Source organism: Sminthopsis crassicaudata, chromosome 4, assembly GCF_048593235.1.
Source record: "Sminthopsis crassicaudata isolate SCR6 chromosome 4, ASM4859323v1, whole genome shotgun sequence".
Taxonomy (NCBI): Eukaryota; Metazoa; Chordata; class Mammalia; order Dasyuromorphia; family Dasyuridae; genus Sminthopsis; species Sminthopsis crassicaudata.
The window spans coordinates 438173451-438191475 of NC_133620.1; the positions used below are offsets into that span (position 1 = coordinate 438173451).

Here is an 18025-nt window from a genome sequence, read left to right on the forward strand (position 1 = left end):
TCCCTCACATTATACTTTTTAGCTGTCCATTTATCTTTCACTTATCTTTTTCAATTGTTAGCTCCATGAGGTCAGGGGCCCTGTAATATTTTTCATTTTTCTAACTCCAGACTCTTACATGAGGCCCTTGATGCAAGAATGGTGGTTGTTGAAGATCCTAGAAGTTTTCTGAGCAACTTGGATAAAAGATAATATGGGAAAATAAAAGGTGTCTATGAATGGTGTCATTGCTTTTATTCACCTCAAAGGGATATAGATAACTGATGAAGAAGAGAAAGGATGGGGGGGGGCTTGAAATGGAGAATTCTATTCAAGGGTTTTAACTGAAACCTAACCCGAAACAAATGTTCCTTTTCTAGGATAATGGCTAGCATTTATATAGTGCTTTAAAGTTTCCAAAGCACTGACCATATGTTATTTCACTGGATCATGACAACCACCAGCTCTGAGAGGTTGTTATGATATTACTGTCTCCAAAGACATAAAGCAAAGGTGTTAACCTTGGTTAACTGCTATTAATCCCTGGCTAGTCACCTCTACTCTTTCCATTTGATGAAAGCTCCCACATCTTAGACTTCCCAATTCCCCAGATCTTTCACATCTTTCTTCCTTACGGCATAATACTTTTGTCTCTGGAGGAAATATAAGTCAAATCACAAGAGAATCCTGCCTTGGATCTAAGAGAGACAGCATTCTACAAGGCAAACTTCATTACGGCTTCTACTTGGTATGATCTGAGGGGAGCTCTGAAACCCCATCATCCAAAAATATCTTCTGCATCCTTAACACCTGTTATAGTTTCTGAAATTCCACCATTATAGAATCATTCCTTTGGATTATATGTAACTGTAGCAGCACTCATCTCCTAGGAAGAAAGATGATTCAGAATGGGAGATGAGAGCATGGGAAGAGGAGAAAAATGTTTAATAGGGCAAGCCCTATTCTTTATAGCTAGCATATAGCACTATCTAATGCTTTAAGGTTTACAAAATGCTTAACAAATATTTAATTTTATCCTCATAAAATCCCTGGCAGCTAACTGCTATTACTAGTTCCATTAGTTCTATTTTACAGATGAAGAAACTGGAGTGGCCAGAAGCTTACATAGCAAATAAGAATCTTAAATCTCTCTAATTATTGGTTCAGTGTTCTATCCCCTGGCTACCTTTTGATGAAAAAGCAACAGCTACCTCAATTTCCTATAAGCAGACACAGTAATCTCAGAATACCTGAGATAAGATGCTTAAACACTGAGCAAGTCAAGGAATCTTGCTACCCCTCCATGGATCCAGCCCTTGTTACAGAGATCTGCTCTCATTAACCTACACGCCTGTGATGCAGCTTCCACTTGTGTCCTGAGAGCCTGCATAATATAGAGTTTTAGAATTTGGCGGGCTGTTTACATAAAGTAGAAATATCTTCTTGATAACGAGCTTCTCATTCAGTTATACCAGCATCCCTGATTCTGGAAATGTCAATGCCTCTTTACTCTGAGAGCTAAAAGCAATGTCTTAATGCAGATTTGGTGAAGATTGTCGGTAGTGGGAGAGCTTGAGTCTTGCAGTACAGGGACTAACTCCCTTCAGATGCAGGGAGGCTTAGAGGGAATGCAGCCTGGATTAGAAGAAGGAGAACTGAGGCACAAGGGGGTCATTCTGGAGCCTCGTGCTCCCTAGCACTTTTAAGATAAATTCACATAAATCCTCAGATTTATGTCTTCATATAGTTATGTTTGATCTGGCATTTGCTTAAAGATGTTCCCTGGATATTTACTGAAAACATCTTATTCTGGATGAAACTTGTAGTAAAATCCTGACAGAAGTAATGAATTTCCTTAGCAGGACAGGTACTTTCACACCCCAGGAGGACTCAAATCCTCCAAATTCCTTTTCTTGTCCTCTATTATTCTGGTCATGCTTTCAATGTCAGAGCAGTATTTGGCTGTTTTCCCCCTTCAGAGGACTGGTAAGGTGGGTCATAATAGGTTTCTCCTTTAGGACAAGGAAACACAAAACTCAAAGTCTTGGCTTCCATTTCAATCCCTGCCCTTCTAACTCTGGAATAGGCTTGGCAGATTTTTTCCCCAATAAATCTAGGATTTACTTCCCTCAAGTCAGCCTACAAAGGGTATTATTCCCACCCTCATCAATAGCTTACCAATAACATTTCCCAAGTCTATCTGTAAAAACCATTAATGGGATCATCCTACTCTCATCATGAAATTAGGCAGAGGGGCACTCACAAAAGGTCCCTTTCCTTCTCTGACTTCTAGATGGAGGAAGTTTGATAGAAGTTCCACCCTACTGCTAGGCAGCTGTTGCTGAGGCTCGCCTCCCCACCTGCCTTTGCTCACATCACACCCTTCCTTCCTAAAGCGTGCAGATGCTAGAGAATATGGGATATCCTCTTTTCCTATATGATCCAAGAAGCACAGAGAGATACACATCATCCACAGCTAGATCTGCTGTTTCAAAGACTATGTGTCCCAAACTGCTCGTGAGTGAAACTAATTTCAAATGATAATCAATTTCAGATTCAGTTCAAAACTGTCCTGATGGTATTCCAAATTAAGGTGATTTTACAGCTTTCTGAACTATTTCTTTAATACTCTCTCTCCTCTCTCTCTCTCTCTCTCTCTCTCTCTCTCTCTCTCTCTCTCTCTCTCTCTCTCTCTCTCTGTCTCTCTCTCTCTGTTTCTCTCGCTTTCTCTCTGTTTCTCTCTCTCTCTCTTTCTCTGTCTCTCTCTCTTTCTCTCTCTCTCTCTTTCTCTCTCTCTCTCTGTCTCTCTCTCTTTCTCTCTCTCTCTCTGTCTCTCTTTCTTTCTCTCTCTCTCTCTCTCTCTCTCTCTCTTCTCTCTGTCTGTCTCTCTCTTTCTCTCTCTCTCTTTTATTTCCCTTACTTCTTACTCCTTTCCCCCTTCATCTTTATCTGCCTTTTTTCTCTTTCTTTCATCCTCTTCCTTCCTACATGTGCCTGGAATAACCTCCCCTTTCTGTCTTTCAATGACCTGGACCCTTAGTAAGAGCACTGGGATTGAATAGACAGCATCTGGAGATCATTCAGTGCCTCCCAACTCAAAGACTCTGCTTCCTGTTTCACGCCTGCCTCAGCAGGAAGCCCAGCTCCATCAAATGATGAGGAAAAGTAATTCAGTAACCTCAGCTAAAGCAAGAGAGGAGTATTACCTGACCACCTAATTCTGTCTTAGAATAACGTTCTTAGCCTACAAGCCTGTATATCTATGTGTCTGTCAGTGTCACTATTGCTCCTCTTAGATTATGAAGTCTCCTAGAGTCTAGACTGTGGTTATTTCCCAACATGGTACCTAGCACAAAGCCACATGCAACTGGGCATTCAGTGGAGGCTTTGAGTGTTGATGCTAGTGATATTTGCCAGAAGAGGATTATAGGAATTGCCAAATCATCCAGCAACCCCCAAGGCAAAAATCACTTGGGCATTTCAAGTTGCCAGCTGATGCTGTCCAAAGGAATAGAGTTAATTACTATTAAAGATCTAAGCTTTCTAGAGGCTATTAACTCATAGAAGTTTGGAAAGGAATGATAAACAAGTACACTGGAAGGTTTGAAGGATGAAAGGAGGGTTGTTTGCTAGCATCTCTTTCTTAATTTTCAGCCAATCATGTTGTGATGCTTCAGACTGTGCAGCCAATCATATTGCTTTCTACATCTCTGATGCTGCCATTTAATCTTGGGATGCTACTCCTTTGAAGGTAAAATTTATCTGTCTGCTCTCAAAGTCTTTTTGGCCTGCTGAGAAACTAAAGAGCCCTTTTGTTGGTAATTGATAGCCTTAAAAACAAATTGAACATGATCAGAACTTTGTAATTCGGTTTACCTTAATTTCTGTCCTAACAATTGCCTTCTGTATTCTGACTTGCACATACATGTAAATCTGCATATATGTGTGAGTAGTATGTGCATTAGAATGTAAGCTCTTTCAATTTAGGGACTGTTTTTCACTTTTTCTTTGAGTCCCTATACAGTAATTGGCAACCAATCAGCAAACATAATATTAATAGCCAGCATCTATGTTAACACCTACTATTCACTGCACTAAGCACTTTTCAAATATCTCATTTGATCTTCACAATATCCCTAGGAGACAGGTGCTATTACTACCCCCATTTTACAGATAGAGAAACTGAGGCAAACAGATATTAAATGGCCTTCCTATGATCACGCAGCTAGTAGGTGTCCAAGACCATATTTGACTTCAGTCTTCCTGAGTCCAGGCCCAGCATTCCATCCATTATACTCCCGAGCGCTAGCAGGCACTTATGAAGTACTCACTCTATATAAGACACTGTGTTAAAGCCCTAAAGATAAAAGAAATAATTTAATGTAAGTCAGAACACAAAAGAAAAATTCAGTGCAGATGGAAGATAACTTGAGAGGAAATGGCATGAGAAGCTAGGGGGACCAGGAAGACCTCCTGGAGGAGGTAGATGCTTGAGCTGAAGATTCTAAATATCAGAGACTTGAAAGAAGAATATTCAGGGCCTAGCAAAAGCAGAGGGGAAAATGGGCCCAAAGTGTGGAGAATGGGGAAACAAGGTCATGCGGAAAGAATAGCAAGGTGGCTGGTATGGTTTTGGCCATAGAGCCCCTGGAAAGGAGTAACTTATAAGATTTTAAAAGTAGAAATAGGCCAGACTGTAAAGAACTTTGAATGACAAAGGACTTGTTATTTATCCTGGAGTCAAAGGGAGCCACTTGAATCATTGCACAAGATGCTGACATAGTCAAAAATTATACTTTAGAAAAATCACTTTGGTAGCTGAATGTTGAATTGCAAATGAGAGGGGCTTGAAGTAGGAAAACAACTTAGAAGATTATTTCAATGGTTCAAATAAGAGGGAGATGATGAGAGCCTAAGTAGAAGGAGCATATATTTAAGAGATATTGTAGAACTATTCTCAACAGCTGTTCCTGTTGGTCTTTTGTGGTCCCTGAGACCCTTAGGGAAAATCCATAAGGTTAAAACTATTTTCACAGCAATACTAAGATATTTTGATTTCCATCTATAGCTATATCTTATAGACACAAAAATTCTTTAAGGTCCTCAATTTTTAAGAACATAAAGTAGTCTCAAGACCTCCTGTGGAAGAGAAATTGCAAGATTTGGCAAGAAACAGGGGAAGGGTGGGAAGGAGAGAGGAATCAGAGAAAGGAGTCAAAATGACATTGGGATTTTGAAATTGGATGACTGGAAGGATAGTTGTCTTTGACAGGAATTAAGAAATTCAGAAGGGGAAGGGTTTGGCGGGGAAAGATGATGATACTCTTTTAGGCGTGTTGAGTTTAAAAGGCCTATGGGACGTCTAGTTCAAAATGTCCAACAAACAATTGCTCAGCAGAGAGATGAAGTGCTGGATAAATAGATCTGGGAATCATCTGTATGATGGTTTGAGCCAATAGGAGATAATGAGATTATCAAGTTAGAGAAAATAGAAGGGGGAAGGGAAGAAGACCAGGAGGAAGTCTTGGGGGACACCCGCAGTTGGACACTCACCATTGTGAGCTTATTGATTTGATTGATCTGGTTGAACCCATGTGTTTGAAGACCCTCAATGAAAATGAAGCCATCACCTTTGGAAAGAGATCAGGAGTTTGAGATGACTCTAATTGTTAGAAAAGGGCAGTTAAGAGCTATATGTTTAGATTGCCAGATGTGGACTCCTCTTCCTGAGTTCAAATCTAGCTTCAAACACATACTAGCTGAATGACCCTAGTTACTTTTTATTTTTAAATTTTATAGATAAATATGAGCCCAGGATTAGTAAATATAAGAGGAAGGATTCAGACTTAAGCTTCACTAGACCCAAAGTTTATGCTATATATCTCTATTTTCTACTCCCCTATATCTACTACCAACCCCATCAGCACATACACTCAAGGGATAAAGTTGTATTCTATGGAACACTAACTTATTGGTATCTTAATACTCAATTTTGAGTCTTAGGCACATATAGTTGGGTAGAAGCATTTTTTCAGAAAGTAATGTTTAGAAATACTCTTCCTTTCTTCCTCCTCTGCATCAGGCCCTGACTGGGAATTGGTCCTTCCCTTTTAGAGGCCCTCTGGATTGTGCTGGGATAGATAGTGCTTGACAAACCTGAACATGTTTTGGTTTGGGGTTTGGCAAATTCTGGGTCTCCAAAGTACTTCACAAATGTTTTGTGTTCAGTAAAACCAAAAGATATTGGCCAAGCACCTTCCCCCCTTAATTTTTAAGCCCATGTGTTTTTAAGAGAAATTTAATCCGTATGTTTCTGGTACATTTATATGTAACTCATCAAATATTCTTTTGTGCAAAATGCTTAATGTTGAAAATGCCTTAGGAGATTTTAAAAAAATTTTTAAGACGTTCTGTTAATATCAAGAAACTCTCTAATGGGAGGGGTGGCCCACAGGGTACACACTGGTCACTAAGATATGGGTAGCTTGGGATCTGGCCCTTTCTTTATCCCTGACACATTGAGAGCTTGTGGTTTAGTTTCTATTATTCTGTGCCATAAAGACAAAATCAGTAGAGTATAATAAAGATCTGGCCTCTAAGCAATGTGGTATAGAGAAGATAATGAGTCAGCTTCAAATCCTGCCTTGGATACCATTTGACCCAACGCAAATCACTTAAATTCTCATTGACTAATACAGCTCTTTAAAATTATGTCACAGAATACAGAAAAAAATATATATTGTTTGGAATAGAAATTTTTAAAAATTAAAACACAAACAAAATCCAGGCCATGTGGTTAAAAAGGAATTTTACCTTGTAGTTTCCTAGAACTATTTTGGGCATGAGGGCAGGGGTGGGAAGGGATTTGGGGAAGAGGTATACATTACATGGGGAGGGTTAGGGGAAGAGGGAAGAATTGCATCATCTAGTTAACTAACTACTTAAGATACTGAGACACTGGGAGAAACCAAAGACTCATAAAATGATGGTGTGTGGTCTTCAGAGGTCAAGGCCCAGGACTCTAGAGACATTTTGAATGATACCATCACCCAGCTTCTTTTAGATGGAGACCTCAGGCAAGAACACACTAAGTTGCTTTTGGATGTATTTTGGCCTACTGGAGTTCTGAGAGAAGAGACAGAACTTTTCTACTGTTTACAATGGGGCATATGTGTGTGCAAAGCTCCTAACAACTCTTATCAGAGACTCAGGCAAGAGGAATTGATGGCAATTGCATAGCCTTAGTTCTGTAAAAACTAAAAAAACAGAGCTGAAATTACTGGGAAAATCCAAGACTGATGGAAACTGAAAACATATCTCTTGATCTAATGTGGCTCCAAACCTAACCTTTGGAAATACAGGTGGATTCAAAAGATAAATTGCAGTGAGGTGATGATTTGCTTTACAGATCATAGAATTAAGGACTGCAGAGATCTTCTATTTCAAGAGTTCTTTACTTTTTTTGTATTGTGGAATCATTGGTGAAACTTATGAATCCTTCTTGAAAATAATGTCTTTAAAGTGCATAAAATAAAATACGTGGAATTACAAAGGAAAACAATTGTTGAAATATATTTATCAAAATATTTTTAAATTCACTGACTCACAGGTAAAGAATCCCTGAGTTAAAGAAAAGGGAACAATATATTTCACTAGTTGTTTTCCTATCCAGAAGTCTCCAGTTGCAATCACAGATTTAGTTCCTTACTTTGTGTACTCATTTTTCTCACCTGCAAAATGAGATGAATACTATTTTCTTCCTATCAACTTCATAAATAAGTTTGATTCCCAATGCCTTGTTTTTTAGGAGAATATCATGGGGTTTTACAACTACAAACAGGAGCTGTGTTTCAAAGAGTTTATTTTCAGCTGGGTACTCAGAGCAGTGTATGCTTGAGTAGTTTCTAATTTTAGAAATTCATTCTTGCCCAGTCATTGACACTGTTGACTATCTGGGAGTATCCTATGACTTTGGACTCATTTTACCTGCAGGCTTCCCTGAGGAATAAAGTTTGTCTCTTTCCTTGGTCTGTGATAATTCTGGTGACATCCTCAAGTAGGACAAAAAAGGGTGCTTAAAATTCAAAGAGAGTGCTAAGCCAATGTTCCATATTTGTAAGGAAATATAGAAAACTGAAGAAGGCCTAAGAAAGTGATTTGAAAATGCTTAAATTAATGAAAAGTTATTCTTCTAAAGAAAGGTTAGGAATTATAAGGATTGCAGAGAAATCTGGGAAGACTTGTATGAAATGACACACAGTGAAATAAGTAAAACCAGAAGAACAATCTATATAATAACAAAAACAATGAGGTTTGAAAGGCTTAGTAACTCTATTCAGTGCTATCATAGTAAATATAATCAATTATATTCACTCTTTTAGGTTGCACTAAAATAAAGAAATCTATCAAAAAAATTAAAGAAACCTATCTTCCCCAGTTGCAGGATTAGTGGTCACTATTTTAATTTATGTGTGTGTGTTTGTGTGTGTGTATGTGATTTTCTAACATGAACATTTTGACTTAAAAAGAAAAACAGAAAAGAGGATTGTGTATACAATTATGAATTTCCATTGTATATGGTTTTTGAAGTATATATTCAATTTAAATACAATAATTCCAAGCCTGATCTGCTTATCTGTATCTCCTTCTGAACTTGCTTCCCTCTTCTATATATTTTTAAATATTTATTTGATGATACTTTCTTTTCTTCTTTATCTGGCACCACTCTCACTCCTCATTTCCTTCCCCCACCCCAGCTTCAACTTTCAACCTTATTTTTCCTTTATTAATATGATATTATCTGTGTTCGGTAAAACAGATGGTCATTGAGAAAGCCAGAGTCAGAGTAAAATCACAGTAGAAAGAGATGTCAGGAAACCCATTTTCCCCATTTTCCTTACCTGTTTCTCCCAGAATCCCTGAAGCCTTTAGCAAAGGGGTTTCGATCAATTTTTAATCTGGTGATCTGGAGACCATAAAATAAAATCAAATTAGTACTTCTAACATAGATTTTCTTTCCAATTATTTATCTTTAAAAATCACCCTTAGTTTTACAACTGACATTACCATTTGTTTTCTTTTCAGGTTTTGTTCCAAGATAAAAAATTAGAAAATAGTCATATTTTTACCCAAAAACTGACCAAAAGATCATTCAGAGAAGTGCAGGATGAAACCTGGATGAATCCTACAATGAGAGTTCCCTCACCCATGGATCCATGGGGCTGTGCATTTGTTATTACCATGAGAATTATTGAAATCCTGCCTCTGCCTCTGAAAAACTCTGTAACTTTATACAAGTCATTTAAGCTTTTTGTGCCTCCTGCTCCACCTTGAAAGGCAGTCTTCATAAACTAAAGCAAACTGGACCCAACAATATCAGAAAGACACTTGCTTCCTCAAGAGTGGGAAGTCTACTAGCCCAATTTCCCCAAGTGAGGCAGAAGTCCCCTTCTATATCCTAACTCCAGTCACAGAATCAATTATTTTCCCAGTGCCTACATTGGCAAAGCTTGACCAATAAATCCCATAAGAATTCCAGTGTTTCCATTTTCGACCATGGCCATGAAAGGCATTCTGCTACTTATGTGTCTGGAACAGATGTTAATGACTCATTATAGGCAAACCCTTCAGGACTGAAAGTTGGGGTGGGGAGTTAAGGGAAAGAGGAGGGAGAAATACTGAATTTACTGTAATTCTAGAAATGAGAGAATAGCATCACTTAAGACTCTTTTCAATTTTCTGCAAATCATAGGACTTATCACTAGGACAGCTCATGTTGTTTCCTGTGTTGCAAATCCCCAAAGCTCTCCTCATCTCCCCTTCCGAACCACTTCCTCACAGTGGAATTTCTCAGACACAGTCTTTAAAAGTCTTTAAAAGGCAACATGAGATCTTGACAACCAGACTCTGACATGAAAGAACTGTGCTAGCTTTAAGGTGACTTTTTTCCCCCTGAAACACTTCTTGCTCCAATATCACATGCTAATAACATGACGCTAATAATGTAGTGAAAGAAAGCAATTCTGCTTCTGTTTTATGGAGCAGATCAGGAGCCTGAAAGTTTGGCTTTCTAAATCCCACTGTCTGCCACATGAAGACTGCAGTGAATTTAAAGAATGTCATTGCTTTTTCTGTTCTTAACTTAAAATCAGCTCTTTCCTCCTCCATAATCCTCAGTAATAAACTACACACCATATTTTCTTTTCAAGTTGAGGTTATAATCGTTCATTCTCCCTTTCAAGTTGGCTTATGTCGTCAAACCCATTTATGAGAAGGCCTTCTGATATATGATTGGGCTGCCATACTGCTGAAGTTCCCCGTGCCTCTGAGGACATTGTATATCATGGCTTCTGGAGAGCAAGCTAAGAGCTACCTACTCTCTAGCAGCTTGCCCCCAGCCCTAAGGGTGTCAGCATGCAAGGTTTAAAAGCCAGTAACCATCAAATGATGCAATAACTGGATTCTCCCACTTGTCCCAGAGCCTTCATCTGCAAAAATCAAAGGACTTGGCAGACAGTTGGCCGATATCCCTCACTCTAGCTGGGCTTGCAAGTTGGATTTGACTCATAAAACAGCTGCAGCTTCCCATGACCAACTCATGGCTGAATAGACCGAGAGTCAGGAAGACAAGTTTAAAACCTAACTTGGAAAATTATGAGCTATAGGACCTTAGACATATCATTTAGTCTCAGTTTATCTGTCTTCTTATTTGTAAAACTGGGAATAATAACATCTTCACAGGGCATTTGGGATAAAGATTTTACATATACGAAGCATTTTGAAAACTTAATAAAAATAGCAATAATAATAGTAATAGCTCACCTTTATATATCACTTCAAGATTTGCAACATAATTTATATGCATATTATTTGAAAATTAAATTTTTACTTACATAAATAATTTTTCCCCAAAGTTACCTAGTTAAGATAACTTCATACTCTGCTCTTGTTCCTTGGGAGGGGATGGAATCAATATCTAAATAACTGGATACAGCAGAAGTTTCCACTGCAAAGACTAACTTTGATTACTAGAAATGGATGGGATTAGAAATAGCTAGCATTTTTATAGTGTTTTAAAGTTCAAAAAGATCTTTACAAATGTGATGGTTGATACATTTCCAAAGTTAGTCTCACTATCTGTGATCAGTGCAAGTAGGGATGAAAAACAATGGTTCCTTGCCTATCAAGGCCATCACAGCCTCAGGGAATAGTTTTTAGGTGATGTCAATGAATATTGAGGCAATGAAATGGTCTGACATGGCTTTCCTATTCAGAACCTGAGCCCAAGACAGACTTTCTAACCACTCAAGAGTGATTTCACAGAAGTTTTGTTCAAGCTTTATCCCATGGAAAATGGGGGACTATAGAAGCATCCTCTTGAATTTCCATTACACAAGCCTACTCTGTCTGGTGTAAGCTGAGCTACCCTATGATGCTGGCTTAGCTACTATTCATTTTAAATCTTTAACTGAATTTGAAGACTAGCAGGGCTTCTTAGAAACAAGGCCTGAATCACGCAGCATGGTGTAAATGTTATCAGCCACATCTAAGTAGGAAATGGAAATCAGAAACACCAGAGTTTAATTTTCACAGCACCAAAACTGAGAGGTTCCTTCCTCAGTCAAAAGTCTCTTGGTTTTCTTTCTCTTTCTTCTTCTGGCTAGCAATGCTTTTGAAGGTTTCTTCTGGGGGATATGAATGGTTCCACTCAGGAAGAAAATAATTTTGCATTGATGTGTTTGAAAAGTTGGAATAAAATTATCTGGATGGTTTAGGATACAAATGAGCACCTCAATAATCCTTTCAGATTTGATACAAGCAATTTAGGCTGAATTTTCAAACTCACATAAGGTCAATTTCCATGGGTAAATGGAACTATTACCTGGGGAGATCAGAATTATATTTTAAAAATTGTTTTCTGTTTACAAGAGAAGTCAAGGTTTGTGATGGGTGGGGAGTGGGCAGATTGTGGATGGGTATATTTTCTCCCTGAAGAAGACTGAATATCTGGATAACTAGGCTCTAGTTTCAGCTTTGTCATTTAATATCCCTGTGACCTGAGGCACAATGACAATTTTCTTTAAAGGAAGCTAGATGGCCCACTGGATAAAGCACTGGTCCTACAGTCAGAAGACGAGCTCAAGTCAGCCCTGAGATACTTACAAGCTATATTGTCCTTGACAAGTCATTTCTGCCTTAGTTTTCCCATCTCTAAAATGGGGATAATAATAACACCTACTTCCCAGGGTTCTTGTGAGGATACAAGATCATATTTGTAAAGATCTTTTTGAACTTTAAATAACTACATAAATACTAGCTATTAGGATCTCTTCCATCTCCGGTACTCAAAGACACAGTCTTTGCAATGGAAACTTCCACCTTATTTAGTTATTTAGGGTGGAAATATTGGCTCCATCCCTCTCCAAGGAACAAGAGCAGAGTATGAAGTCACCTCTATCCCTCCTCTTCAATTTTACTCTCCACAATGAAATTCTGGGCAAGGCCTAAGACTTCTTTTCTGCCTACCTAGCCTCTGCCAAATTGGCTCTCTGTGAGCAAATAACAGTAAAACTAAAGCCTTTTTGACTGCTTAGGTCAGGGAAGCCGAATAGGGGAGGAGGTAACTTTAGATGTAGGGCTGATGGGGGCAGGGAGAAGGTAGTGAGGAGAAAGAATTGAAAAACATTCCATTGAAATAGAAACATATCCTTCCTGCTCTTCTAATCAAATGATAGAAGATTGTGATAGAATGTCAGACCCTTGATTCTCAGGGGTGATCTAGTGAAAAGTGTAAAGAGCTGGAGATTTATAAGAATAAGAGAAAATAGCTGACTCAGACAGTCAGCATTTCTTTGCTGTTGATTGCTTCTGTTTGATGGCATTCAATCATTCTCAACCCTCTGGAGTGGTTTAGAGAAAGTGAGAGAGGTTTGAAAGAAGATGCTCCAATTTCTTCTCTACCTTGCTGCCTCTGTTTTTTCTCCCCAAGAAGACATTAGAGATTTTTTTTCTCTCCTATCACCCAAAATCATTTTAAAAGAGGAAAAGTACTGTCATTTAAAAACATTTTTTCCACTCTAAAATGTAGGAAAATCTTTGCACAGAAAAGCTAGTTTGAAATAAAAGAGAGAGCTTAATTTACAGGACTATGAGTCTTGCTAACAGCTAAAATGGCACTCTACAAATAAAACTTCACTGAGACTGGAAATTGGACAGAGAAACCTCCTCTTATCATCAAGGAGAGGAAAGGATCCACATGCACAAAAATGTTTGTAGCAGTCCTTTTTATTGTGGCAAGGAACTGGAAATTGAGTGGATGTCCATCAGTTGGGGAATGGCTGAATAAGTTATGGCATATGAATATAATGGAATATTATTGTTCTATAAGAAATTATCAGCAGACTGATTTCTGAAAATCCTGAAAAGAATTACATAAATTAATGCTAAGTGAAGTGAGCAGGAACAAGAGAGCATTGCACACTGTGACAAGATGATCAACTGTGATGGATTTGGCTCTTTCCAACAATGAGGTGATTCAAGGTAGTTCCAATAGACTTATGATGGAAAGTGCCATCCACATCCAAAGACAGAACTGTGGAGACTGAATGAGGATCAAAGCATAGTATTTTCACTTTTTATTGTTACTATTTGTTTGCTTGATTTTTTTTCCTTTCTCATTTTTTCCCTTTTGATCTGATTTTTTTTGCATACCATGACAAATATGGAAATATATTTGGGAGAATTGCACATGTTTACTCTATATCAAATACTTGTTATCTTGGGGAGGGAGAAGAAGAGAGGAAGGGAGAAAAATTTTGAAGACAAAGTTTTGCAAAGGTGAATGTTGAAAACATTGCATGTATTTGGAGGCATGATTTGGATGCATGAAAACATATTTCTGCATGTATTGGAGAAAATAAAATACTATTTTTAAAAACCTCAACTTTTTTGATTTTATGGAATCTATACATGCAAAAACAAAGGTGATTGTGCATATAAAACAATTTAGAATTATAAAGCACTTCACCCACTTTCTCAATTTGTTTCTTTAGACATAACATGATCATAGTTCTCAGTAGAAACTTTCTCCTAAAAATATGAAAAGTGTCTTACAGGACCCTTTTTCAATAACAACCTGATTTGGCATTCAACTAAAATTTCTAATTACATCTGATCTTTTCCAATGATATAAAGATATTGAAAGTTTACCTGGAAAAATCTCATTCATTGAAATAGACACTTCTGAATCAGACTAGGAATAAAGGAGTGAAGATTACATTCTTCACTTAATTGCCTTTTTCAATGCAATTGAATGTAATTCCATTCAATTGAGAATGCAACATCATTCTCCACTTCATCAAAATTTTGGACCTTGGGGTCTTAATTTTTTTTAATCATGTGTGGCTAATTATCCACCAAAACCTATTGGTTCTTCCTTTAAAATTTCTCTATTGTATGATATGTCTTCCTCAGTCCAGTCTCTTTTTCTTGGAAGAATGCAATAGCCTTCTAATTTAATTTGTTTCTTTTCCTTCAGGCCCTCTTTCCTCCAATCATCCTATAACCTAGAGTGTTACCCAACTAATTTTTTTAAATTAGCTTCTATATTTTCTCTCCACTATTCAAAATTTGACAGAGATCCCACAGTCTAAAAAGAAAATCAAAACTTTACAGATTTTTGGCCTTTTTCTTGATTAGACCTGAAAAAATGATAGAAAGAATGTTAATAATGTGAACTAAACTTAAAAGTGTGCCATGTGTACTTTTTCTTTTTTTCCTAGAGAATCAATTGTTAACATTTACCAACACATCATTCTCCTACTGAATTGGCAGTGAATTATTAATAGTTACTTTTCAACCAATACAAAATACATTTAATTGTGTTCTTTTCTAGCCTGTATTTCTCCATTCTATTCACAAGAATGCTATAAGATATTTCAATTTAGGTTTTGTTAACAATTAGGAGAGAAGAAGAGAAAGAGAAAGAAAAGAGAGAGAAAGAGAGAGAAGAAGGAAGGGAGAGAGAAAAGGAAGGAAGGAAAGAAAGAAGGAAGGAGGATAGAGGGAAGGAAGAGAGAAATTTTTTTTAGTTTTAATAAAGTATACCTATACATACATGTGTGTGTGTTCTTATGTGCACACACATACAGAACACATTCACAATCAAAGTATTCTTCTGATCTACTATCATGTTAACCTTTCCAAAAAAGGAAATAAAGTCAGTCTGGCATGATCTGGTCTTGGTGAAGCCATACTTATACCTTGGAATCATTGCTTCACTTTTGAGATCTGTTCTAAGCTTTTACTAAGAGCCTAAATCAAACTCTATGATCTAAACTTTGCATGCTCTGTTCACTTCCTTTAAAAAAATATTGGGACATTCGCTTTCATTTGGGTGTCTAGTAACTCTACCATTTTCCACAACTTTTCATATATTATTTTTTTTTACTGAGGCAGTTGGGGTTAAATGACTTGCCCAGGGCCACATAGCTAGGACGTATTAAGTGTCTGATACCAGATGTGAACTCAGGTCCTCCTAACTTCAGGGTTGGTGGTACTCTATCCACTGTACTACCTAGCTGCCCCATTTCCATATATTGTTGATAGGAGCTCCACTATCATTTTATCCAGTTTTTACACCTGAGCATGTCATTCATCTGGATTAAATAATCTGAATTCAAAGGTAATGAGAAGTTTTCTTCATATGCCCCTACTTCATCTTGGATATCAACTCTTCAGTCATTTTTTCCCTGTCATTTTTGGTACAGAAGTCATTGTTCTTGTCAGGGAAGACATATAAAATAAGAATTCAGTGGCTCTTCCCTCTTTCTGTTGACAGTTATTTATTCAATCCACCCCCAAACAGCAGTCCAGTTTCTTCTTTGATCCTCCTTTTCCCACAAATATAGTCATTGCTTTTTTTTTAATCCTTCAGAGTATCATAGCTTTCTTTTATCAAACTGAACCCTGCTAAGCTTTAGAGGAGCTTTTCTAGGATCAGCCATACCACAAACTTCCATATTTACTCTCTGTTACCTGCCCTTGCTTTGATTTTCTAAACCTCTCTCCAATACCTGGGTTCAAATCCCAATTCCCTAACTTATAAATACACTGTATAATCAGGACATGTAAATTATCTTTTCCTTCATGTATAAAGCAAGGCTAATAATATTTATCTCACAGGATTTAGAGAATCAATATTTCTTGCAAGTAGGTATACAAATGTCAGCTATGGTATTAAATATGCTTCTGAAGAATGTTTTCGGATTGATTAAAAAATCATTTTAAATTATTCAAGAAGTCTGGCTATCAAAACAAAATCTTATAGTCAGAGATGTGAGCAATCACATCAGCAAAGGCTACAAATCACAGCTTGATTTGTTGTTCAATTGATTGTCTAGATTTAAGAAAGGTTAAGATTAAGAAAATGTTAATAATGAAGACTTAATAAAGTAAAATTCCTAGACAAGTTATATCAAAGGGAATCATGACCAGTGTGTACTGCATGCTCACTATTTGCATGGAACTTTCCTGAATGATGGATATTACCTGGTTTATAAAACATAGAAGAGAACTATAGCCAATGGAGAAGACAGGAGAGAACACATTTCAGAAAGGAGGGAACAGATGGGGAAGGCATGGTAGGGTTTTTGATCATGTCTCACTAAGACTGAAAGTTTTCCAGGAGAACATGAGTGTTAAGCTGAAAGGAAGGTGTTTGGTGGGAACCCAAAAAATGACAAATGAAAGGGATGAGTAATTCTACCTCAAGAAAAGAAAATGAAAACTCAGAGATGACAAGCTTTGCCCGGCTAAAATGAGAGAACAAGGACATAGACATTAACACATTAAGAAATAATGTCAGTGAGAAAGCTGGTCTTAGTAGTGGAAAGTCTTGAAGGTCATGTTCAAAACTTTTTTTAAAATCTGATTAAAATCTAGATTGTATTAGATGCTACCATGTGTAAAAATAACATCATAATTAGTATTCTTTATTTTTAATAACCTTTTCACATGTGTCACATGTGTGACATTTTTCTTTCAGTGACAAGTCCATCGACATAATTTCCTACCAAATATCTAAATAAAGCAGAACAAATCATTCTGAGGCCAAAGCAAGGCCACTTACCTGCTGGTTTTGATAGGCTGTGACTGTGGTGAAGACAGTCTCTGGGAAGTTGAAAGTTTTCACACCATCTCCCACGGGGACAGGCTTCGTAGGAGAGAGGTCGCTACTGAAGTCTTTTCGGATCACATGGACTCGGGGCTGGTACTTGTGCATAGAGTGCAGGATAATCTGGAAAGGGAAGGAGAAGCATTGCCCAGGGTAGACAGCTTTCCAGGTTCCGTCATTAATGTATAGATCGCGTTCTTAAGTCAGTATTTAGAGCTTGACCATCAGGAGGCTAGTCACTTTCTAAAGATTAGCAATGGGTGGACAGGAGGCAGGGAAATCTGAGGCCAGTAATGGTGTGGAAGGTAAGTGGTATTATATAGGACAATAGGATATCACTGTTCCATTTCGGGAATCCATAGGGATTACAACATACTGTCTGTAATTAAACACAAATGTTTAATGACACTGCTGTGGTCCTAACTGACTATGATATCACTCCAAGAGAATGCTTTACATCCTCTATCTTGTGGACTTACTACCACTCCCAGCTCCAGTTACTCAATGCTCTTGTTCATAATTTCACACTGTATTAATCTGCACTGGTTATATCACTGTTGAGAGTTCTCATGGCTTTTTAATGCAATTGTTTTCTGTCTCCCCCAATAGATCCTAATTTTTGATCCTAATCATTTTAAATGATGGATGCAGTGCATCTTTCCATCGGAACAAGATGAGAGCTCAAAGATGTTTTCCCTGTCATTTTTGCTACAGAGGTCATTCTCCTTGTCCAAGACAAACCAGATAAGAATTCAGGGGCTATTCTCTCTTTCTATTGACAGTTATCACTATCCAATCCACTCCCAAACAGCAGTCCAGTTTCTGAAACCACCAAAGTTTTATTGTATTGTTTAGTTTTCTCCAGTAATATAG

At 37.6% G+C, this 18025-nt stretch overlaps 1 protein-coding gene across 1 annotated transcript in view; it reads right to left on the bottom strand.

The window, feature by feature from the left end:
• TBX15 (T-box transcription factor 15) overlaps positions 1–18025 on the bottom strand; it is a 138173-nt gene that overhangs the window by 25052 nt on the left and 95096 nt on the right. Inside the window, exons 5-6 of the mRNA XM_074263231.1 lie at positions 17108–17275; positions 8880–8944 (exon numbers count right to left, since the gene is read on the bottom strand). Coding sequence (XP_074119332.1) covers positions 8880–8944; positions 17108–17275 — 233 coding nt within the window. The remainder of the gene's footprint in view (positions 1–8879; positions 8945–17107; positions 17276–18025) is intronic.